Source organism: Ovis aries, chromosome 7, assembly GCF_016772045.2.
Source record: "Ovis aries strain OAR_USU_Benz2616 breed Rambouillet chromosome 7, ARS-UI_Ramb_v3.0, whole genome shotgun sequence".
In the NCBI taxonomy this organism is placed as follows: Eukaryota; Metazoa; Chordata; class Mammalia; order Artiodactyla; family Bovidae; genus Ovis; species Ovis aries.
The window spans coordinates 52,077,356-52,102,746 of NC_056060.1; the positions used below are offsets into that span (position 1 = coordinate 52,077,356).

General features: G+C 38.5%; 2 protein-coding genes across 9 annotated transcripts in view; one reads left to right on the top strand and one right to left on the bottom strand.

The window, feature by feature from the left end:
• The window catches only part of MNS1 (meiosis specific nuclear structural 1), a 144,771-nt gene extending 120,867 nt beyond the window's left edge, over window positions 1–23,904 (top strand). For all 3 annotated transcript variants that reach the window (XM_060417885.1, XM_060417886.1, XM_004010584.6), the window contains 3 exons: window positions 11,554–11,811; window positions 20,634–20,759; window positions 22,255–23,904. In XM_060417885.1, the coding sequence (XP_060273868.1) occupies window positions 11,554–11,811; window positions 20,634–20,759; window positions 22,255–22,344 (474 nt within the window). In that variant the 3' untranslated portion in view covers window positions 22,345–23,904. The remainder of the gene's footprint in view (window positions 1–11,553; window positions 11,812–20,633; window positions 20,760–22,254) is intronic.
• Window positions 22,903–25,391, bottom strand: part of TEX9 (testis expressed 9) — a 251,995-nt gene continuing 249,506 nt past the window's right edge. For all 6 annotated transcript variants that reach the window (XM_060417893.1, XM_042252427.1, XM_042252425.1 and 3 more), the window contains 2 exons: window positions 23,687–23,821; window positions 22,903–23,102 (listed from right to left, as the gene is read on the bottom strand). In XM_060417893.1, coding sequence (XP_060273876.1) covers window positions 23,028–23,102; window positions 23,687–23,821 — 210 coding nt within the window. In that variant the 3' untranslated portion in view covers window positions 22,903–23,027. The remainder of the gene's footprint in view (window positions 23,103–23,686; window positions 23,822–25,391) is intronic.

A 25,391-nucleotide genomic window follows, 5' to 3' on the forward strand; every position in this document is an offset into this window, starting at 1 on the left:
TTTATATTAGAGCCTCAGATCTTATTTGTCATAGAGCTGGAAGTTTGTACCATTTTACCAACTTTTCCTATTTCTCCCACCCACCAGTCTCTGCTAACTACTTTCCAACTTTCTGTTTCAATGAGTTTGACACTTTTTTTTAAGATTCCACATGCGTTACCAGGCAGTATTTGTCTTTCTTTGATCAGCTCATTTCACTTAGCATAAAAGCCTCAAGATCTATCTGTGTTGTCACAAATGGCAGGATTTCATTATTTTATGATTTTATGGCTGAATGATACTCCACTTTATGTAGCTCTACCATGTTGTATTTATTCATCTGTTGATGGACAGTTAGGTTGTTTCCATATTTTTGCTATTGTGAGTAATGCTACAATGAACACGGGAGTGCATATACCTTGTTAAGACCCTGTTTTTATTCCCTTTGGATATATACCTGGAGTGGGATTGCTAGAACATATGGTAGTTCTGTGTTTAATTTTTTGAGGAATCTCCATGGCTGTATCAATGGCTATACCGTTGGCTTTGCTTTTCTACCCACAGTGACAAGAGTTCCCTTTCTCCACATACCCACCAACTCTTTATTCTCTCTCTTTTTTGATGATAGCCATTATTACAGATATCTCATTGTGGTTTTGATTTGTATTCCCTGATATTTAGTGGTGTGTTGAGTACCTTTTCTTGTCTCTGTTGGCCATTTGTATATCTTCTTTGGGAAAAACATCTGTTCAGATCCTCTGCCCATTTTTTAATAGGATTTTTTTGGTTCTTTTCTTTTGAGTTTTATGTCATTTTTATATATTTTGGACATTAACTCCTATCAGATACAGAATTTGCAAATGTTTTCTGCCATCCCATAGGTTGCCTTTTCATTTTGTTATGATTTCCTTGTCTGTAGTCTTCCCTGGTGGCTCAGATGGTAAAGCATCTGCCTGCAGTGCAGGAGACCTGGGTTCAATCCCTGGGTTGGGAAGATCCCCTGGAGAAGGCAATGGCAGCCCACTCTAGTATTCTTGCCTGGAGAATCCCATGGAGGAGCCTGGCGGGCTACAGTCCACGGGGTCACAGAGTGACACAACTGAGTGACGTTTACTTCATTTTCTTGTCTGTACAGAAGCTTTTTAGTTTGATGTAATCCTGTTTGTTTATTTCTCTTTTGGTGTCAAATCTAAAAATTCATTGCCAAGGCTGATTTAGAGGAACTTACTTTGCTCTCTTGTAGGAGTTTTATGGTCTCAGTTTCATTAATTTTTTAGAAAAGAGTCAGCCTTTTGCCTCCCTGATATTGTCTACTAGTTTTCTGTTTTCAATTCCATTTATTTCTGCTCTTTATTTACTCCCCTTGGCTTCTTTTCTATGGGTTTCTAAAGTGTAGTAGCTTAGATTATTGATTTGAGACGTTTCCTACAATGCATGCCCCTATAAATCCATTTTACTATATATATACATTTGGTGCTATAAATTTCCCTCAAAGCTGTTTCAGTTGCACCTCACAAGTTTCAGTGTTGTTTTCATTTTCATTAACTTTGATGTTTTCATTTTCTTGAGCCTTTTTCTGACCAATGGATTACTTAAAACTGTTATGTAGTCCCCAAATGTCCAGAAATTTTTCTTTAAAAATAAGTTACTTATAGTTTGATTTCATTGTGATCAGAGAACATGCCCAATATGATTTTATCCTTTAAATTTGTTCTGTGGACATTTGAAAAGAATATGTTTTCTGCTACTTTGGGTGAAATGTTCTAGAAATATGTTTAAATGTCTAAAATTTCTATAAATGCCAATTAGATTCTATTGATTGATTGTTCTGTTGAATTCTCCTATGTCCTTGCTGATTTTCTGTCTAGTTGTTCCATCAGTTGTTGAGAGAGGATTGTTGATGACTCTAACCATAATTGTGGGCTTGGGTTTCTCTTTAAGGTTTTTTTTTTTTAATTGAGGCAAAATTCATGTAACATAAAATTGACTGTTTTAAAACAGCATTTAGTACATTCAGAATATTGTGCAACCACCATCTGTCTAGTTCCAAAACATTTTCATTACCCCAAAAGGATACCTTGCATTAAGCAGTTACCACTCTTTCCATGCTTTCCAAGACCCTGTGGCAACTACTAATTTGCTTCCTGTCTTTATGAATTTGACTATTCTGAATATAAGTGGGATCATGCAGTATGTGACCTTTTGCAGTGCAATTTCTTTCCCTTAGAATAATATTTTGGAGTTTCATCTATTTTGTAACATGTGTCAATAATTAATCCCCCCCCCTGCTTTTTTTTTGGCTGAATAATAGTCCAGTGTATGGATATACAACATTTTGTCTATCCATTCAATAGAATATGTTCCTACCCGTTTTTTTTGTTTGTTTGTTTTTCACTATTGTGAATGTTATTGCTATGAACATTTATGTACAATTTTTGTTTGAGTATCTTTTTCAGATCCCTTTGGGTGAATAACTAGTACTGGTATTGCTGGGCCACATGGTAATTCTGTGTTTAGTTTTCTGAGGAACTTCCCAGCTGTTTTCCATAGAGGCTGGACCACTGCACTCTATTACTGCCTATGTAGGAGAGTTCCAATTCCTCCACATCCTTGCCAGCACTTGTTATACTGTGTCATATTATAACATAAAAAGAGCTGAAGCTAAAACATTTCTAGAAGCAAACATGAGAAGGTCATTATGAACTTGGAAATGGCAAAGATTCAAAATTTTTAGGATAAAGGCTTGAGCCATAAAAATTTATAAGTAGGCTTCCTCCAAATTAATAATTTCCTAACATTGTTAGGAAAATGAAAATGCAAGCCACATTTGGGAGAAAACATTCCGTATACATGTATCTTACAAATAACTTTTATCCAGAATATATAAAGAACACTCAATAAGTTGACAACAGAATATAAAAAACCCAAGTTTTTTTTTTTTTTTAACAAGCTGGAAGTTTCAGTACTTTGTTTTGACCATGTTGCATGGCTTGTAGGGTCTTAATTTCCTGACCAGGGATTGAACCTGCACCGTCAGCAGTGAAAGCATGGAATCCTAACCACTGAACCACCAGGGAACTCCCAAAAGTTTGAACACTTTATAAAATAAGATATATGAATATATGTAACAATGAATTATACTTATTAGTATTATTTGTAATATTATCAACTATATTAAAACAACATTGTCTTAGATACACTGTTTCATCAATGAGGAAGAAATAGATACTATGTAAAATATCAAAATTTATTTCATGTGAGTCCTTAATTATTAACTGCATTTAAGATTGTAAAATGTGCCCAGTTCTTTTAAAGAAACATCTTAATAAAATTCACTTATAGATACCTAATGTCAAATAACCCCCAAAGCATTAAGAATAAAATGATGCGTGAAGGCTAACAGGCATATATGAACAAATGGGAAGCAGGTAGGCAGCGTTATTACTGGGTGAGTGGAGCAGCACATGAATCTCAGATATCACAGAGAATAGGTATAATCATCAAGGGACATATAATGAACATTTTATCTCCCGAAAGAGATGGGAATACCAGACCACCTGACCTGCCTCTTGAGAAATCTGTATGCAGGCCAGGAAGCAACAGTTAGAACTGGACATGGAACAACAGACTGGTTCCAAATAGGAAAAGGCTGTATATTGTCACCCTGCTTATTTAACTTCTGTGCAGAGTACATCATGAGAAACGCTGGACTGGAAGAAACACAAGCTGGAATCAAGATTGCCGGGAGAAATATCAATAACCTCAGATATGCAGATGACACCACCCTTATGGCAGAAAGTGAAGAGGAACTAAAAAGCCTCTTGATGAAAGTGAAAGAGGAAAGTGAAAAAGTTGACTTAAAGTTCAACATTCAGAAAACGAAGATCATGGCATCCGGTCCCATCACTTCATGGGAAATAGACGGGGAAACAGTGGAAAGAAACAGTGTCAGACTTTATTTTTTTGGGCTCCAAAATCACTGCAGATGGTGATGGCAGCCATGAAATTAAAAGACGCTTACTCCTTGGAAGGAAAGTTATGACCAACCTAGATAGTATATTCAAAAGCAGAGACATTACTTTGCCGACTAAGGTCCGTCTAGTCAAGGCTATGGTTTTTCCAGTGGTCATGTATGGATGTGAGAGTTGGACTGTGAAGAAGGCTGAGCACCAAAGAATTGATGCTTTTGAACTGTGTTGTTGGAGAAGACTCTTGAGAGTCCCTTGGACTGCAAGGAGATCCATTCTGAAGGAGATCAGTCCTGGGATTTCTCTGGAAGGAATGATGCTAAAGCTGAAACTCTAGTACTCTGGCCACCTCATGTGAAGAGTTGACTCATTGGAAAAGACTTTGATGCTGGGAGGGATTGGGGGCAGGAGAAGAAGGGGACGACAGAGGATGAGGTGGCTGGATGGCATCACTGACTCGATGGACGTGAGTCTGAGTGAACTCCTGGAGTTGGTGATGGACAGGGAGGCCTGGCGTGCTGTGATTCATGGGGTCACAGAGAGTCGGACATGACTGAGCAACTGAACTGAACTGAACATTGTTGTACTGAAGTACATAACTGTTATATCTCCAAAGAAAATTTATTGGAAAGGGGAAAGGATGTTTAAACACCACTAGAACTTAATAACAAATATTTTAAGTTACTAACTGAAAATCTGAAAACATTCAGTTATTATTGGTTGAAGAGGATATTTGCAGACAATTTAGAGGAGGAAATTATGACATCAAAATCTGTTAGGCAATTAAAGCATTTTTTTCCGTTTGTTTTTGGCTGTTGTCCTTGTTGCTGCACGTGGGCTTTCCCCAGCTGCAGTGTGCAGGCTTCTCCCTGCAGTGGCTTCTCTTGTTGTGGAGCACAAGCTTTAGGATGCGCTCGCTTCTGTAGTCGTGCTGCACAGGCTTAATTATCCTGTGGCATGTGGAGTTTTCTCAGGCCAGGGATCGAACCTGTGTCCCCTGCATTTATTTTTTAATTTTTAAAATTTAATTTTATTTTTAAAATTTTCATTTATTTTTAAATTTTTAAATTTTAAAAAATTTTAAATTTAAAATCTTATTTTTTTAATTTTTAAAATTTTTCATTCAAGTATAGTTGACTTACAATGTTTCAGGTGCACAGCAAGTTGATTCAGTTGTACATATACAAATATATTAATTTTTGAAATTATTTTGTTATAGGTTATTATGAGATATTGACTATCGTTCTTTGTGCTATACAGTAAACTTTTGTTGCTTGTTGCATATCTGTTTTTTAATTAGAAATATAGCATTCTATTGATATTAAGTCAAACAAGTGGAATCAAAATGTCATAGATTTTTTCATTAGGCAAAAATTCATAAGTTTTCTAAAATATGTTATACATATTATTTCTATATAGATGTACAAAACTTTTCTGCTATGCTTGATAAAGGCTAGAGAAAGAAAATTTTTAAAAAAATGAAGAAATTGGAAAACAAACTGAATGAAATGGGAACACTGAATATGAACTAGAAAAAGTGAAACTAGATAAAAGTAAAAGAGCATCATACAGCCATTAAACATGGCTGCTCATTAGAAATATATCTGGAGCTCTGGAGAAAAAAGCAGTACCTGGGCTTTCTGTTTTTCAAAAACTCCCAAGATAATTCTGATATGCATCTGGAATTTGAAAAGTGATGACAAGTTTTTCTGTTAAATTGTACTTTTGGTGATATAGAGTTCTTATATTTTTTTGTTGACCAATCATGATACAATGGCAGTAAGTGAGTAATAGTTACATAATCACAATAGTAAAAGATGTTTATCAGTTTTCACAGTCAATAGCCAGACAAAAATGAAAGATAATTACAACTTCAAGTCATAATGGGAACATGATTAACATAACAATATAAAATAATTACATACAATCTGGGGGGTCAAGCAGAGTGATATGTTAAGTGGAAGTGCATCCATGCATATGTTTTCATCTGGCCAGCCAGTCTGTGTCTTTTGGTTGGTGCATTTGATTCTATTACCATTTTCTTAACTGTTTTGGGTTAATTTTCTGTAGGTCTTTCCTTCTGTTGTGTTTCCTGCCTAGAGAAGTTCCTGTAGCATTTGTTGTAAAGCTGGTTTGGTGGTGCTGAATTCTCTTCACTTTTGCTTGTCTGGAAAGTTTTTTATTTCTCCATCAAATCTGAATGGGTATTCTTGGTTGCAGGTTCTTCTCTATCCTCACTTTAAATATGTCATGCCCTTCCCTTCTAGCTTGTAGAGTTTCTGTTGAGAAATCAGCTGATAGCTTGATGGGAGTTCCTTTGTATGTTATTTGTTGCTTTTCCCTTGTTGCTTTTAATATTTTATCTTTGTCTTTAATTTTTGTCAATTTGATGACTATGTGTCTTGCTGTGTTCCTCCTTGGGTTTATCCTGCCTAGGACTCTGTGCTTCCTGGACTTGTTTGACTATTTCCTTTCCCATGTTAGGCAAGTTTTCAGCTCTTAATCTCTTCAGATATTTTCTCAGGTCCTTTCTCTCTCTCTTCTCCTTCTGGGACTCCTCTAATGTGAATGTTGGTGCATTTAATGTTGTCCCAGAGGTCTCTTAGGCTGTCTTCATTTCTTCTCGTTCTTTTTTCTATATTCTGTTCTGTGGCAGTGATTTCCACCATTCTGTCCTCCAGGTCATTTATCTGTTCTTCTGCCTCAGTTACTCTACTGATTCCTTTTAGTGTATTATTCATCTCTGTTCTTTAATTCCTGTAGGTCTTTAGTAAACATTTCTTGCATCTTCTCAATTGTTTTCCTGAGATCTTGTATCATCTTCAATATCATTATTCTGAATTGCTTTTCTGGAAGGTTGCCTATCTCCACTTCATTTAGTTGTTTTTCTTGGGTTTTATCTTGTCCCTTCATCCAGGACATAACTTTATGCTTTTTTTTTTATCATGATTAACTTTCTATAATGTAGCTTTTGTTCTAGCCAGCTATGGATCTTCTTGCTGCTTCTGTCTGCCCTCTGATGGAGTAAGCTAAGAGGCTTGTGTAAGCTTCTTGATTGGAGGGACTGGCGATGGGAAAAACTGGGTCTTACTCTGATGGGCAGGGCCTTGCTCAGTAAAGCTTTAATGCAATTATCTGCTGATGGGTAGGCTTGCACTCCCTCCCTGGTAGTTGTTTGGCCTGACCCAGCCCTGGGGTTAATGGTGACCTCCAAGAGGGCTTACGCCAAGTGGGACCTTCCTGGACTGCTGCTGCCAGTGCCCCCATCTGGTGGAGCCCCTGCTGACCCACTCCTCCACAGGAGGCCCTCCAGCACTAGCAGGTAGTTTGGTTTGCGTCCCCTGTGGGTTCGCTGCTCCTTGCCTCTGGGTCCAGGTGCACACTCCACGACTGGAGTCTGTTTCCTACAGTCCATGGAAGGCTTAGTCAAGTCCCACTGGCCTTCAAGGGCAGAGTCCCTGTGGATGTCCAGTCCCTTTGTCAGATCCCCAGGCTGAGAAGCCTGACGTGGGGTCCAAACCTTCACAACAGTGTGAGAAACTTCTTTGGTATTACTGTTCTCCAGTTAGTGGGTTTCCTACCCAGCAGGTATGGGGTTTGATTTTATCATGAATGCACCCCTCCTACCATCTCACTGCAGCTTCTCCTTTGTCTTTGGACACGGGGTATCTTTTTCTGCTGGGTCCCAGCATCCTCCTGTTGATGGCTGTTCAACAGCTAGCTGCGATTTTGGTGCTCTTGCAGAAGGAAAGCGCATGTCCTTCTACTCCACCATCTTGAACTGGAAGCCAGCAGGTGGATTCTTAACCACTGGAGCCCCAGAGAAATCCACAGGCAATTATTAAGTGAGAAATACTGGGGAAACTGTGTAGGCAGCCAACTCAATAACTGAGAAAAACATTATAAATCAAGTAGGAGGTAAGAATATGGAAGGAAATAATAAAGATACAGGTAGAAGTAAACTAAAAATCAGGAGAACACATTAGCATTTTAAAATCTAGTAGCTTAATATTTGAAGGGATAAAGGGTCTGTGAAGAGAAAAGATTAGAAATATAGTGAAAGATTACTCAGTTGTGTCCTAAAAAAATGAAATATTCAATGGTGCAATTTTCTGAGTTAAAAATGCAGTGATTTCAAAAAATGTAGGAAAAAAAAAAGACAAGATTATTAAAGCCATTTTCCTCCATCAGAAGATTTGTGTGCCCTGGGTCATGCCCTGTCAGCAGCCCCTCTGACTTGTGACCGCTGTGGGGAACAGCTGTGAGGGCTTAGACTGACGCCTTGCTGAGAGCTTCCCGACATGGTGGGGTGGGGACAGGGAGTAACACTGGGGCATCCCTCAGCCAGCAGTGGACAGGAATTGATAGGTAATGCTTCTCCACCTGTAGCAGGCTTTTGGGAAGGTCCTGAAAGGTACCCCATGCCTTCCTCACAGCGTCCTGGCAGCTTGAAGCCGTGGTTGTCCACGGTGGTGACGAGCTCACAGCGTCCTGGCAGGGTGAAGCTGTGGTTGTCCACGGTGGTGACCAGCTCGCAGCGTCCTGGCAGGGTGAAGCCGTGGTTGTCCACGGTGGTGACGAGCTCGCAGCGTCCTGGCAGGGTGAAGCCGTGGTTGTCCACGGTGGTGACGAGCTCGCAGCGTCCTGGCAGGGTGAAGCCGTGGTTGTCCACGGTGGTGACGAGCTCGCAGCGTCCTGGCAGGGTGAAGCCGTGGTTGTCCACGGTGGTGACGAGCTCGCAGCGTCCTGGCAGGGTGAAGCCGTGGTTGTCCACGGTGGTGACGAGCTCGCAGCGTCCTGGCAGGGTGAAGCCGTGGTTGTCCACGGTGGTGACCAGCTCGCAGCGTCCTGGCAGGGTGAAGCCGTGGTTGTCCACGGTGGTGACCAGCTCGCAGCGTCCTGGCAGGGTGAAGCCGTGGTTGTCCACGGTGGTGACCAGCTCGCAGCGTCCTGGCAGGGTGAAGCCGTGGTTGTCCACGGTGGTGACCAGCTCGCAGCGTCCTGGCAGGGTGAAGCCGTGGTTGTCCACGGTGGTGACCAGCTCGCAGCGTCCTGGCAGGGTGAAGCTGTGGTTGTCCACGGTGGTGACCAGTTCAGAGGCCCCCTTGTGTTGGCTCCTCTTCCTTCACTCCTGCTTGTCCCTCACCTCTGCTTCCTGAGATTCCCTCCATGGTAAAATATCTGTATACAAGTCCTTGTTCAAGGCTGTTTTTCAGTGGAGAACCCAGACCAAGACATCTCCAAAGAGTTTCTAGACTCAGAGTAGTTCTATAGCAAATTAATCCAAACTTTTGGTGAACAGCTATTCCTCAAACCACATATTGGGTTTTAGAACATTGAAAATTATTCAGTTCATATTATATAACTATATAATCCAGATCCAGACACATCAAAGACTATATGAACACTTTCCTAGTTCAAAAAATATAATGAATGGTGTTTTGTTTTGCCAAAATCTTTCCTGTTCTTTAGCCAGATATCTTCACCATTGGATTAAACTAAAATTGGTATGGGAGATGGATGCCAGGAAATGTCAAGAATTCATTTGGCTCAGTATGTACTGAATTTCTGTGTGCAAAGTATTATTATAAGCTCTGGAGGAATTCAAAGCTAACTGACACAGCATGTCTGCCTTTAAGGAGTCTCTGACTTTTATGCAATAGATGGCAAATAAACACAAACTTTTTATTACAAAAAACACTATGTGTCCAGCATCCCAAAGGAAAATAAGATGTGTTTTCTATGAATTTTAGTGAGATGAGGTGTATATTTATGGAATAAAATTAAATGATGAAAAATTAAATGGTATAAGACCCCCAAAAGAGGTAAGAGTGATTAGAGAGAACTAAAAAAGATAAGATTTGAAAAGAGGAGTGTGTGTGTGTGTGTGTGTGTGTGTGTGTGTGTGTGTGTGTGTTAGACACTCAGTTGTGTCTGACTTTGTGACCCCATGGATTATAGCCCGCCAGGCTCCTCTGTCCATGGAGTTCTCCAGGCAAGAATACTGGAGTGGGTTGTCATTCTCTTCTCCAGAGGATCTTTCTGGCCCAGGGATTGAACCTGGATCTCCTGCATTGCAGGCTGATTCTTTACCATCTAAGCTACCAGGGAATAGAGAAGACTATGAAAAAGATAGAATTTGGAAAGATAGGGATAAATGAAGAAAAAGAGGTTGAATGATCAATATAATTAACAAAGTTGCTGTAACTGATACTTGCAGATTGGCTCACTTAAAATCCATTCTTTGGAGACGGAAATGGCAACCCACTGCAGTATTAATCCCATGGACAGAGGAGCTTGGCAGGCTACATAAAGTCCATGGGGTTGAAAGAGCAGGACACAACCTAGCAACTACACAACCAACAGCAACACTGTAATAGAGTATTTCATAAAGGAATCAGGATCTGGTGGGCCTCTGAGATATTGTTTTCTGAATTCTATTTTTGTTCTCCTGGATGTGTTACTGATGTGATACCTGTAATACAGGGATGCACAAGTTATTTGGGAAGATTCTTTGGCAGCTTGTCAGGTCCCTAGCTATTTTGCGTAGCTGTTTGCATAATAATAAATATATTTTCTGTCTCAAAAAAACCCATTCCTACCCTTACCATATCCTACCCTGTTGTAAATTCATTTGTCTTGCTTTATTGCAAAGAGAAATGTAGTTAAAACTACATTTATCTCTTACCTAGAATTCTTCATATGAACTAGGTTACCTCCAGTAGCCATCACCCCCACTTCAAGGTATGAAGATGGAAGTAAGCACATGAGATAGTTGGTCACCATAGACAGTGTTACTATGAGACTTGAGCTGTAGGATGACAGCTTGGTTCCCTGGCCTTCCTGGAAGTTCTCTATGCCTCTGATGGCCTGTAGTAAATCCCTTATAGTTTGTTGTATCTGTACCCTTGGCCACATGGATGTTAAGGCAATATTTTGAAGATACTGGCCTACCTGGAACTTGTATTAGAATTGAGCAAAGTTGGTTAGATTAGCAAATGATTTAAAATTTACAACAGTCCTAATTCAGTAGATCAATGATAAAGCAAATATGGGTGATCCCTGTAAAATTCTTTGGTTTTGAAATCTTTCATAATAATGTTGGAGAAATATAAACCTTGTAGGAAAGGACTTTTAACTGCTTCAAGTAAATTTGAATTTCTCTTAACTTCTGATTCTCATTGGTAGATTATTTTTCTGAAAAATATTCATCAATGATTTGAACACAAGGTTCTAGAGTGATTCATAGTTGGTACAGATTATATAGTTGACAGATTTAATAAACTCACATATACAAATTTTTATACAGTTCTTTTCAAAGTTAATGTGTTAATTCTGAATACAGAAACAAGATGGTAAATATATATTAGTTAAAATTTAAATAATGAGCAATCCAAAGGTAACATCTACTTTATTAGTTTTTAAAGGATGGGCAAAGTGTTACCTTGAAAAGGCTTAAGTTTTCAGTTTTATTTCTTATTGTAACATTAAGCTTAATCAAACTCTATCTGACCCTATCTTTATAAATCTACTGTAAAGAAACAATTACTGAATTAACTTTTACAGGTTAATTATTAAATTAACTTTTAGATGTATTATTATTTAGGAAGAAGCAGAAGAGAAATTGAGAAAGCAAAAGGAGTTGAAGCAAGATTTTATGGACCAAATGGCCTTGAAGGAATTAGTACTTCAGGCTGCAAAAGAGGAAGAGGAGACATTTAGAAAAGCTATGCTGGAGAAATTTGCTGAGGATGATCGAATAGAATTAATGAATGCTCAGAAGCAAAGAATGAAGCAACTAGAACACAAGAGGGCTGTGGAGAAACTTATAGAAGAACGCCGCAACCAGTTCCTTGCAGACAAAGTAAGGAAAACTTTAAAAAATTTTATTGAATAGCAACTGGCTAATTTATTTATCCACTAAATAACTGAAAACTGTTTATGCACCAGATGTTGGATATCCATTCACTAATCATATGATATATACATTTTCTGACTACTCATTAATTAATGAATCTAGAGCATATTTATTGATGCTTTCTATGTGTTAGACATTGGTTTGTGTTGAGAACATAAATATGACTAACTCCATGTCATCTATGAGCTTTTAGTGTTGGTTAAGAAAAATACCTAAAAACAATGATTATAAAGATATGTCAAATGCATTGATGATAATTATACAGAATGGACATGTTGTATGGCAGAGAGGAAACTGATCATGGATGTCTTGGCTGCTGTTTTAAAGGTGGATTTTATTCAGGGGGAGCCACTGAAGAATTGAGCTGCATGATAAGATCTGCACTTGGAAAGATGATTCAGGTAGCAGTGCTGAGGACAGACATGAGCGGAGTACGACTGGAGACAGGAAGATCAGTTGCTTTTGTTTAGTTGTTGAGTCATGTGCAACTCTTTACGAACCCATAGACTGCAGCCTGCCAGGCTACCCTGTCTTTCACTGTCTCCTGGAGCTGGCTCAGACTCACGTCCATTGAGTCAATGATGCCATCCAATATCTCATCCTCTGTCGCCCTTTTCTCCTGCCCTCAGTCTTTCCCAGCATCAGGGTGTTTTCCAGTGAGTTGATTCTTCACATCAGGTGGCTAAAGTTTGGAGCTTCAGCTTCAGCACCAGTCCTTTCAGTGAATATTCAGGGTTGATTTTCCTTTAGGATTGACTGGTTTGATCTCCTTGCTGTCTTAGAGATTCTTAAGAGTCTTCTCCAGCAGCACAGTTTGAAAGCATCAATTCTTTGGTGCTCAGCCTTCTTTATAGTCCAATCTTCACATCTGTACATGACTACTGGAAAAATCCATAGCTTTGAATATGCAGATCATTATTAGCAAAGCGATGAACTGCTTTTTAATATGCTGTCCAGGTTTGTCATAGCTTTTCTTCCAAGGAGCAAGCATCTTTTAATTTCATGGCTGCAGTCACTACAGTGATTTTGGAGCCTAAAAAAATAGTCTGTCACTGTTTTCATTATTTTCCCATCTAATTGCCATGAAGTGACGGGACCAGATACTGTGATCTTTGTTTTTTGAATGTTGAGTTTTAAGCCAGCTTTTCACTCTCTTCTTTCACTTTCATCAAGAGGCTCTTTAGTTCCTCTTCACTTTCTGCCATTAAGGTGGTGTCACCTGCATATCTGACGTTATGGATATTTTTCCTGGGAATCTTGATTCCAGCTTGTGCTTCATCCAGCCCAGCATTTAGCATGATGTACTCTGTACAGAAGTTAAATAAGCAGGGTGACAATATACAGCCTGATGTACTCCTTTCCCAATTTTGAACCAGTTCATTGTTTCATATCCAGTTTTAACTGTTGCTTCTTGACCTGCATACAGATTTCTCAGGAGGCAGGTCAGGTGGTCTGGTATTCCCATCTCTTGAAGAATTTTCCACAGTTTGTTACGATACACACAGTCAAAAGCTTTACGTAGTCAATGAAGCAGAAGTAGATGTCTTCTGGAACTCTCTTGCTTTTCTATGATCCAGTGGATTTTGGCAGTTTGATTTCTGGTTCCTCTGCCTTTTCTAAACCCACCTTGTACATCTGGAAGTTCTCGGTTCACATACTGTTGAAGCCTGGCTTGAAGGATTTTGAGCATTACCTTGCTATCATGTGAAATGAGTGCAGTTGTGCAGTAGTTTGAACATTCTTTGAGTATCAGGATTGGGATGAAAACTGACCTTTTCCAGTCCTGTGGCCACTGCTGAATTTTCCAAATTTGTTGGCATATTGACTGCACCACTTTCACAGCATCATCTTCCAGGATTTGAAATAGCTCAACTGGAATTCCATCACCTCCACTAGCTTTGTTTGTAGTATTTCTTCCTAAGGCCCACTTGACTTTGCATTCCAGGATGTCTGGCTCTAGGTCAGTGATCACACCATCATGGTTATCTGGGTCATGAAGATCTTTTTGTACAGTTCTTCTGTGTATTCTTGCCACCTCTTCTTAATATCTTCTGCTTCTGTTAGGTCCATACCATTTCTGTCCTTTATTGAGCCCATCTTTGCATGAAATGTTCCCTTGGTATCTCTGATTTTCTTGAAGAGATCTCTCTACTCTTTCCCATTCTGTTGTTTTCCTCTATTTCTTTGCATTGTTCACTTAAGACTTTCTTATCTCTCCCTGCTAGTCTTTGAAACTCTGCCTTCAGATGGGTGTATCTTTCCTTTTCTCCTTTGCCTTTCACTTTTCTCAGCTATTGTAAGGCCTCCTCAGGTAACCATTTTGCCTTGTTGCATTTCCTTTCCTTGTGGATGGTTTTGGTCTCCTGCCTCCTGTACAGTGTTACAAACCTCCGTTCATAGTTCTTCAGGAAGTTATTACAATTATCCCAGAGAGGGGTGATGAAAACCCTTGTGAATAGAGAAGGAATCCATCAGTGAAGTGGTAGGAAATTAAAATTGATGGGTCTCGGTGACCAATTAGATCTGAAGAGCTGAGAGAAGGATTCAGTTCAGTTCAGTTGCTCAGAGTTGTCTGACTCTTTGCGACCCCATGAATTGCAACATGCCAGGCCTTCCTGTCCATCACCAACTCCCGGAGTTCACTCAAACTCACGTCCATCGAGTCAGTGATGCCATCCAGCCATCTCATCCTCTGTCGTCCCCTTCTCCTCCTGCCCCCAATCCCTCCCAGCATGTCCTTTTCAATGAGTCAACTCTTCACATGAGGTAGCCAAAGTACTGGAGTTTCAGCTTTAGCATCATTCCTTCCAGAGAACACCCAGGACTGATCTCCTTCAGAATGGACTGGTTGGATCTCCTTGCAGTCTAAGGGACTCTCAAGAGTCTTCTCCAATACCACAGTTCAAAAGCATCAATTCTTCGGTGCTCAGCTTTCTTCACAGTCCAACTCTCACATCCATACATGACCACAGGAAAAACCATAGCCTTGATTAGACAGACCTTAGTCGGCAAAGTAATGTCTCTGCTTTTTAATATACTATCTAAGTTGGTCATAACTTTCCTTCCAAGGAGTAAGCGTCTTTTAATTTTGTGGCTGCAGTCACCATCTGCAGTGATTTTGGAGCCCCCAAAAATAAAGTCTGACACTGTTTCCACTGTTTCCCCATCTATTTCCCATGAAGTGACGGGACCGGATGCCATGATCTTCGTTTTCTGAATGTTGAGCTTTAAGCCAACTTTTTCACTCTCTTCTTTCACTTTCATCAAGAGGCTTTTTAGTTCCTCTTCACTTTCTACCATAACGATGGTGTTATTTGCATATCTGAGGTTATTGATATTTCTCCTGGCAATCTTGATTCCAGCTTGTGCTTCTTCCAGCCCAGCCTTTCTCATCTACTACTAATAAGTAATGCTGTTACACACTTCCATATTCAGTGAGTGAGTGGTGATGTATGTACGAAGATGTATGAAGAAAAACAGATTTTGAAGGGGTAGATATATAATTCCATTTTGTCCACATAGATTTTGAGGCCCAGGGGGAAATTTCTTACTTGGAAATGTGTATTTAAGAGTTGGTGAGGAAGCTAGGTTTTTGACTTGGACACATTGAAATGTCTATGTTTCATCCATAAAACTGAAATACTCCTTTAAGAAGCAAGTAAGATAATGTATAAGTGTTTGGAAAGATAAAGAGCTCTAAATATGAAAAGTGCTGATAAAGCATGTGGTAAATATTTTTAAGTAGTAATAGAAGTGGAGTAACAATAACTAACATTTATTGTTTTCTTATGTCATTCACTATTCTATATTCATTACAAGCAAATCAATAACTTTTAACTTTCAACCCTGTGAGTTAGGTACTGTTACTACCCCCATTTTAAAGAACTGTAACTGAATCTTGAGAGATGATATATGTTACCCAAGGTGTCATAGCAAGTTAAGTGGCAGAGCTGGGATTAATATATTAATATCGTAATGATTTTCCTGAATGGTGGACAAAAAGAAACCCCCAAATACTCTTATAATCAGCAGATACTCATTTGCTAGGCATTCTGCTGAGGGAACCAAAATAAATAAAGCTCATTCTGGTAGCTTTTAATCTAGCAGAAGAAAATAAGGTCTAGACACCTCAAAGATTTGATTATACATACTACTATACTAAGAATATGTTTCTTAAATATAAACATTTGTAGAAGGTGACAGTGTGATATACTAATAGTGCCATACATTTATGGCAGAACTATGAGATTCCCTGGTAGCTCAGATGGCAAAGCATCTGCCTGTAGCGCGGGAGACCCAGGTTTAATCCCTGGGTCGGGAAGATCCCCTGAGAAGGAAATGGCAAACCACTCCAGTACTCATGCCTGGAAAATTCCATGGATGGAGAAGCCTGGTGGGCTACAATCCATAGGGTCACAGAGTCAGACACGACTGAGCAACTTCACTTCATTTATGTGGATTTATCTAGAAATACATAAAAAATGAATAAAAGAAGACAGGAAGGCTATTCTTAGTTGGCAGCTTATAGAATTACCACATGGAGAAACCTGAATGATAGGCTGAGGAGTCTGGTTATTGTAATATGCTCTTTAACAAGAGGAGAAAGAGTACATGTACACAATGGAGTATTACTCAGCTGTTAAAACAAATGCATTTGAATCCATTCTAGTGAGGTGGATGAAACTGGAGCCTATTATACAGAGTGAAGTAAGTCAGAAAGAAAAACACCAATATAGTATATTAATGCATATATTCGGAATTTAGAAAGATGGTAACGACGACCCTATATCCAAGACAGCAAAAGAGACATAGATATAAAGAACAGACTTTTGGACTCTGTGGGAGAGGGAGAGGGTGGGATGACTTGAGAAACTAGCACTGAAACATGTATATTACCATATGTGAATCAGATGACCAGTGCAAGTTCAATGCATGAAACAGGGCACTCAAAGCTGATGCATTTGGGACAACTCAAAGGGATGGGACAGGGAGGGCAGTGGGAGGCGGGGCTCGGGATGGGGGACACATGTACAGCTGTGGCTGATTCATGTCAACATATGGCAAAAACCACCACAATATTGTAATTAGCCTGCAATTAAAATAATTAAAAAACAGGTGAAAGTAGTACCTAAAGAGTTGAAGTGACGATGGCCTGGAGTAGGTTGGCAGAGCAGTGGAAGGAGAAAGGGAAGAGTTTAAATATTTTAAAGGAAGAATAGATGAGACTTGTGTGATTTTTTTTTTTTCTTGGACCATATAGGGTAGAGTCACAAAGAGTTGGACATGACTGAGCGACTTCACTTTCACTTTCATATAGGGTAGAGTGGAGGAAGGTATCAAAATAACTCTCAAGGTTTCAAATATGAGAAACTCAAGGACTACAAGTGCTGTTATGTTTTGAATTGGAGCAAAAAGATGGACTGACTTCAGTTTTAGTCATATTTAGTTAGAAATGAAAGTTGAAATTCCTGAAGGCAATTGAACAGAAGAAAACTTAGGTCAGCTTTCCTTAGAAAAGCATTCCTGGCATTAATAACCCACAGTTTCAAACTAAGATTATTCTTCCAAATAATATATCATGAGAAGCCATCAGAGGGCCAGTGACTGAGGCTTGGAGAACATAGGAGGTACAAGTGGCAGAAAAACATTGACAGGACCAAGGAATGGCCAGGAGAACAGCTGGATGCCACAGAAAGCTGAGATCAGCCCTGTGTGTTTTGTCTGCTACATGAAGTGTTGGGAGACTTGAGGTGCAATTTTTGGCTCTCCTGTATGCTTGATCAGGTCTTAGTTCTGTTGTCGTATTTCCAGATGCTTAAAAGGACATAGTTGGAAATCTTGTGGTGCCTTAGAATTAAGCTCTCCAAAACAAAATAGCAGACAGACAAATGCTTTCCAATTTCTGTAGCCTGAATCTTGGTTAAAGACAGGCAGGTGGGTGACTGAGTGAATATGCTATTACCTTGGAATCATTCTGGATTCTTCCCATTTCTTACCTAATAATTTTTAGCCATCAAATCCTATTGATTCCAGTTCTACCATAACTCTTATTAAATCCATTTCTCTTCATAATTTAGACATTATCATTCTGTGAACTACTGAAATTGTCTTCTAACTGGTCTCCTTGTGATTCTAGTCCATCTGCTACCAGTTAGCATGAAGTAAAAACTCATTATGTCCTCCTCCTGCTTAACCAAGTGGATTCCTAATGGATAAAAATCTCAATTCTGTATCTTTGATTGTAACCTTTAAGGGAGATTAAAAAAAAAGCACCTAGCATTTTTCCTGGCAAGCAGAAAATACTTAGTAAATGTTTGTTGAATCAGTAAGGGTGATTATCAATGTCAGAGCAAAGTGATCAAGGAGACAGAAAATTTAAAAGCTTCTGAAATTGAACAGAAAGCTTTGAATACTCCTTGCCTAGAAAGAGGCAGAACCAGTGACTGTCCTATCTCGTGGCTTAGAGAGCTAATCAGAAAACTGCTTGGAAAGTTACCAAGACAGCTATAAAGGGAAGAAATATGAAAACATTACCTAAGCCATAGATACTTTTCTAAGAAATTTATATCTTAATTTTGAAAAAAATGTGTATTTTCCCAAAATGAAGCTGTGGGGTTAGTTTTATTGATATCAGTGAGACTGGGTCACATTTCTGCCTTGGCCTAAGGAAAAGGATGGAGTTTCATGTTCATAGAATCATGAATCTATTTCATTATACAATCCTGTAAGGCAATGCTCTTTTTTTTTTTTTTTTTTTAAGATTTCATAGATACTCCTAAATAGCTATCTACTTCTAAAATAAATCCAGTTAGACAAAATCTGAAACTACCCAGGAGATACTTTCTACCACCAGAGCTATTCAGAAGTTGCCCTCATAGACAAATTGGTTTCATATCTTTCTAAAAAATTTACCCTAATTTACTATAAAAAGTTTTATGGTAAATAGTTAATGTGGTCTACCTAAGAAGGAAAACCCAAATTAGAGACCATGCGCACAACCGGACAAAAATCTAACAATTGAGCTTTCCTCACAACATTAGATAACTTTCTTACACCCCCGTTAGAGGAATAGATCAGTTAGGATGATGGTCGTCTACAAGTAGAGTCTCAAGTTGGAGAAGGCAATGGCACCCCACTCCAGTACTCTTGCCTGGAAAATCCTATGGACAGAGGAGCCTGGTAGGCTGCAGTCCATGGGGTCGCTAAGAGTCGGACACGACTGAGCGACTTCACTTTCACTTTGCACTTTCATGCACTGGAGAAGGAAATGGCAACCCACTCCAGTGTTCTTGCCTGGAGAATCCCAGGGACGGGGGAGCCTGGTGGGCTGCCGTGTATGGGGTCGCACAGAGTCGGACACGACTGAAATGACTTAGCAGCAGCAGCAGAGTTTCAAGTTAACAGTGGCTTAAGAGATCATTTACTATTCTCTCACATGGAAGTCTAGAAACTGAGGCTTTAGTCATAGTCTTCAGGAACCCAGGCTCCTCCTGGGTTTTGTTATGGCCCCTGTAGGGTATAGCCCTCATCTTCATGGTTTAAATTGGCTCTTCAACCTTCATAGCCATGTTTCAAGCAGCAGATGGAAGAAGTGCAGAAGGGACAAAAGATGTAAGACTGATTCCTGAAAACTGCCATAGGACACTTTTGCTTATTCCCTTGGCAAAAACCTAGTCCTGTTGTGACCACATCTGACCCTTTAGCCTTAGAAATGCAGTCTAAAAAAAATTCAGATATAGTGATTCTATAGTAGATTCTGTTACCCTGTTTCATCTTAGAGATAAAATATTTAAGAGGAATTCTACCCTTTGATTCAGTAGTAACATGGGTGAAAGTATCTTCTCAATTAGCTGTCAGTGATACTTCTAATTCTGTAGTACATCTGACATGATAGTAGACAGAGAAGCAATTCCAAGTTTAACTGGCATTGGATATGGTAGTGTCCTAGCATTCTTATTTTCATCCAATAATGAAATATTAGGTGATGTAGAAGCAGCTTACCTCTCATTGTAACAGAAAAGACAGACATCCTACTTTCTGATTTATATGACTTAAACTGATTATTTCAAAGAAAAGTTGGAGTATTAATACTATTTTAATTTAAGTAATTCTTGGCAGAAATTCATCATTATTTCAGTGGCCTGCCTTTAGCATCCTTTCCCATTTAAAAGTCTTATTTGGATGTATTTCTCTGAGTTCTTTTAAGCCCTAAAATGCGTTAAAGCTAGTCATCTCTTCTGTATTTTCACGGCTCAGAAGTTTGGTGTGGTTATCAATCAGAACATTTCCCTGAAAAATACTGGTTCTTTTGCGGGAACATTTGCTGCTGTTCTTGTACCTCACACAGGCTCTAAGAAACTTAATATATATGGCAGTGCTTATCTTTTAGCTGTTCCTGTTGTTTTATCTACCTTTCTTTTTTTGGTCTTATATTGTAAGTTGCCTTCAACACCTGGGGTATGGTAAGCACTCAATAAATATTTGTTGAATTAATTGGGAAATCACTTCTTTGAACCTTTTTTCTTGGTAATGAAGATGACTTGTCCTGAAAATATGTATTTGCCTCCTTACTATCAGTCATAACTATTTTCCTTGTAACTTTAAAGGAAGCATGACAGTAATATATATATTATATACATAATATAAGAATATAAAAGATATATTATCTATCAGTTTTATCTTAATTTCCTGCAAGAATAGTTTTGTTTGCCACATTCTTAAGAGATTTTAATGTGTTTTATGGCAGTAAGTTCTATTTACATTTCTAGCAACGTGAACTGGAGGAATGGCAGTGGCAGCAAAGACGACAAGGATGTATAAATGCAATTGTTGAAGAAGAAAGACTAAAACTTCTCAAAGAACACGCTACAAAACTACTAGGATATCTCCCTAAAGTGAGTGAGATTTAATTCATAGCCTCTAAGAGTGGGGGAAGACATGGTGTTAGGATTTCAGAGGGCCTGGGTTTCACTCCCTTCTTGCTGTTACAAAGCAGCAATATTATGTGAGTTAGTAATTGAACATCTCCAAAATGAGAGAGTTGGTCTTGGCACTTTCTATTAAATTTGAGCTGGAATTTCTGTATTTAAATTTTAGAGGTTCTGTTCTCCAGTGTAAGAGGTTTAAAACTAAAGCAAATGTGATATGCTGGACACCAAAGCAGGTGATACACAGGACAGCCTTGTTATCTGTAATGGTAGTGATAGACATAAGCTTGAACGGAGTCTGAGATCTGCTCTGTAACAGGAGGTTACAGTATATAACTAGGTAACCCTTTATTTTAAAAAGAATATTAATTCCAGAGAATACATATGAAAATTTGCTATCTGAAATAACACCTTATGACTATAAAAATGACAGTTTCAGACCACATAAACATATGAACTCAAGTAACATTTCTACCCTTCAGATACAGAAATTATGCCATTTGATACTTTATTCAATCAAAAAAAATCAAGTGTATATTTTGTTGTGCAAAAGGAAGGAGAAAGAAATGAGAAATTAAAGTGAAGTCACTCAGTCGTGTCCGACTCTTTGCGACCCCATGAACTGTAGCCTACCAGGCTCCTCCGTCCATGGGATTTTTTCAGGCAAGAGTACTGGGAGTGGGGTGCCATTTCCTTCTCCATGGGATCTGACCCAGGGATCAAACCCAGGTCGCCTGCTTTGTAACCTGTCCATAGGACCTGATAGTCTAATTGGTTAGAATGAATACAAAATGATATATTAATGACAAAAGCCATATGGAATTGATAAATAAACTAGACTATAAATTCTGAGCAAGTCTTAGGGTTTAGGTATTTGTGTAGCAAAATAACTGTGGAATGGGAGAACCTGATAACCTAAAATGATTTTATCCTTTAGATCCTAGTGGCTCCAAATGACCTAAATTATTCTTTAGATAAGTAAATATTTAAGTTTAATTTTGTTTTAAAGGGATTAAGGTTAGTTGACTTAACTCTACACCTGGATTCTTTCCTGAAAGATTGAAGTTAGCTGACTAGAGACAGAACTGATGCAAGAGCCAGTCCCTTGCATAATCTGTTGAAGATCATTTCCTCCCTCATATACTGCAGGGCTGTTTCAAAACAAGGGTAGGAGGGTACAGTGTGGATTAAATTGATTCCCATTCAGTCCATCAGCGCAGTAGTACTTAGCATAGTAAAGCAGAAGAGTCCAGATTCCTATGACACGTTCTAACAGGACATCAGGTCAGTCTAAGAATAGTAAGTATATATGTATAGTAAGTCATAATTACAGAAAAAAATATTTTACTAATTTCATTATATTAGGAATAACTTTATAAACTTGTCTATAGCTCTTAGTTTTAAGAATATTTATTGAAATATTCTGGCATTCAAAGTAACCCACAAAATATTTTTCTTGTAGGGAGTATTCAAAAATGAGGATGATATTGATATGCTTGGTGAAGAGTTTAGAAAAGCATATCAGAAAAGGAGCGAAATTTGTGAGAAATGATACCGACGAGATTTGGTAAAACTTGGGTTCTTTTGTGTGTTACCACTAGGTGTCAGTGTGACTTCTGTTTTAGAGTTCAGTGAGTAGGACTCCTCCATTGTCTCCGGATTTTCTAAAACATTTCTGTAATTTATCATTTAACTGCAAGTTTGCTTTCAATCACTATTGTTTTTGTACTGATAAAACTGAAGATCTGAATTTTATAAAACACTCCATATATTGAGTTGGCCAAAAAGTTTGGATTTTTCTGTTACATATAGATACCTATATCTATCAAAACAACCCAAGAGACTAAACTCTTCATACCACTTCTATGTTTGTGTTTAGGAGCTTCACTTCCTTGATTTGGCCAGGGAAGACTGTTCTTATTATAAGAGGAGAAAAGTACAGAGTGCTTTAATACCTAATGCAGTTATAGCAGTAAGAACATACAAACAGTTTCTCTCAGGTAAACATCATTTACAAACTAAAGCTAAGTCTCTAGAGCATAAAATATTTTCTATTCATATGCAGCTGAAAGGGGCTAGAAGGTCATAAGAAAGGTAACAGAATCGAAAGTTAAATTTCTGTTGCTTTATTTTATAAAACATTTCTAATAATTAGGTATCAATTTTATATCCCCAAATCTAAATTTACTTTAAGAGTATATCCACCACACACTAGAGGTTTACAAGTAGATCACTTTAATTTCCCCATTCAAGTGCCTTCATAAATTCCTCTTCAGTGAAAGACAGCATCTTGGCAGCTTCAATATGCATCTGTGTTTAGAGAAATCAACATTGTCTAATTTAGTATTAAGAGTAGATCACAGAACAATAGGAAATTTGTGCAAGTGTATTATAATGCTGAGTTCTGTTATAGAAATGTATAATTCTAATTACAATAAACAGGTTTAAATAATAATTATATTCAGTGATTAGCCACTAAAAACCTTGCCCACTGGCCAACCTGGGCAGTGTTGTAATACCTAATCTTTGCAAAAGGTGACAGTAGCAAAAACATGAATTCACATCCTCTTAACCACTAGGTAAACTTGTGTGGTGACCACAATAAAAGTGGTTTGGAATCAGTTTCACTCTCAAGATTTCAAGAGGCAAACTGATCCCTTTTTAAGATAATTTTATTTTTTATATTTGGTATTTTCTTTAGTTAGGGAGTATCCATACTGTATGGAAATAGAACTAGTGAACATTCCTAATTTACTTGCATCAGTGTATAGATAACATTTTGTGACTAAGCATGGCAATAAAAACTATACCTGAAGGAGAAATACTAAATGTCTTAGTAGAAAGAGCCAAATAATATCCACAATTTATTTTAACTTTGTTTAGGATAAACTCACCTTCTGCCTTTTTAAAACATCAATTAATTTTAACTGTTTCTTAAATCCTATCATTAATTCTCCTTTTTGTTTTTCTAGCTTCTTGTTTTCTGATTTTAATGCTTCAATTTTTTTGTGTTCTTCATTTGCTATATCCTGCAAAAGGAAAAAATCCCATGTATTCTTTACAGTATTTTAATGGAAAAATTATATCAACAATAAAAACTTAGGTTTAAAAATGTTTTAACAATGCTCATGTTTCTACCATTTTAAAAAACATTTAAAAAATAACTTGGTTTTATTTTTTATTTTTAATTTTTTTTTAGTTTTTTATTTTTTAAATTTTAATATCTTTAATTCTTACATGCGTTCCCAAACATGAACCCCCAGCTTAGATTTGAAAGCAGAGATGTCATCAGTAGTAAGCAGAAACTGGAGGTGGTTATGATCCTTGAAAGCATACTGGTTGAGATCCACATTTAACTGGCTTCTGAAAGCATTTTTCATTTCATGGTTCACAAGGGATAAACCCAAAGCAAAAAGTAGCAGTCATACTGGGCTGAGGAAGGGACAGCAGTGCTGCCACAATGGTAGAACTTTCCAGGTAGGAAATCCCTCAAATCCTTTGCAGACACCTAAATAATATGACTCCTAGGAACCTATGAGAGACAGCTGAGATTTAAAGAGCTGAGCAAAGAATTCAGCCACTGCCTATGACAAGGAAGACCAAGTTTGCAATTGTGGTAAAAATCCACTGGATGAGCTCTGTAGCAACTTGGATAATGGAGAAAAAGGACCAGTGAACTTTAAAGACAAGTTAGTAGAAATCATTAAGCATAGAAAGGTCTTGTACTTGGAAAAAATGTTAAAGGACATCTTTCATGCAAAAGGGAAATGATACCAGAAGAAAATCTGAATCTACATACACACTTAAGTATCAGAAAGAGTAACATGTGGTAAATATTAGTAGAGTTTTTATTTTAAAACTTGAGAGTAGCTAAGATTTTGCTGCCAAGATGGCAGAGTAGAAAGATCCTGGGCCCACCTCCTCCCACAGGCACACCAAAATTACAGCTATTAATGAGAAAGACCAGAATCTAACAGAAAAGATCTTTTCCAACTAAGGATAAAAGGAACCATAGCAAGATGTAGAAGGAGCATAGGTGCAGTACTGTCAAGACCCAACGCCCCACATAGAAACCCACAGATGGGAGGATAATTACAGTTACACAGGTTCTCTGAGCAATGGGTCTAAGCCCCACATTGGGCTCCCTGGCCTGGGGAGTCTTGTACTGGGAAGACAAGCCCCTAAATTTGGCTTTTTGAAGACCAGTGGGGCTTACTTTCAGGGGACACAGGTGTGGGAAATAGAGACTCAGCTTCTAAAGGGCACAAGTAAAACCTCACATGCTGCAGGACCCAGGAAAGAGGCAGTAATTTCTGAAAGGAGCTGGGTCAGACCTACCTGCAGATCACCCAGGAGGCAACAAGTTCATCCTTGGAACATAGGCATTGGCAGAAGCCATTTGTGGAGCCTGCTCTATCTTGTGGACACTGATGCTGGGAAGCATCACTTCAGAATCATCCTCTAGTTTATTAGCACTGGAACACAGCCCCACCCACCAGCCTCTCAGCCCCAGTACTGGGAAGCCTCAGGCCAAGCAACATGCTGGGTCAGGACAAAGCCCCACCCATCACTAGCAGGCAGGCTACCTTAAGACCCTGA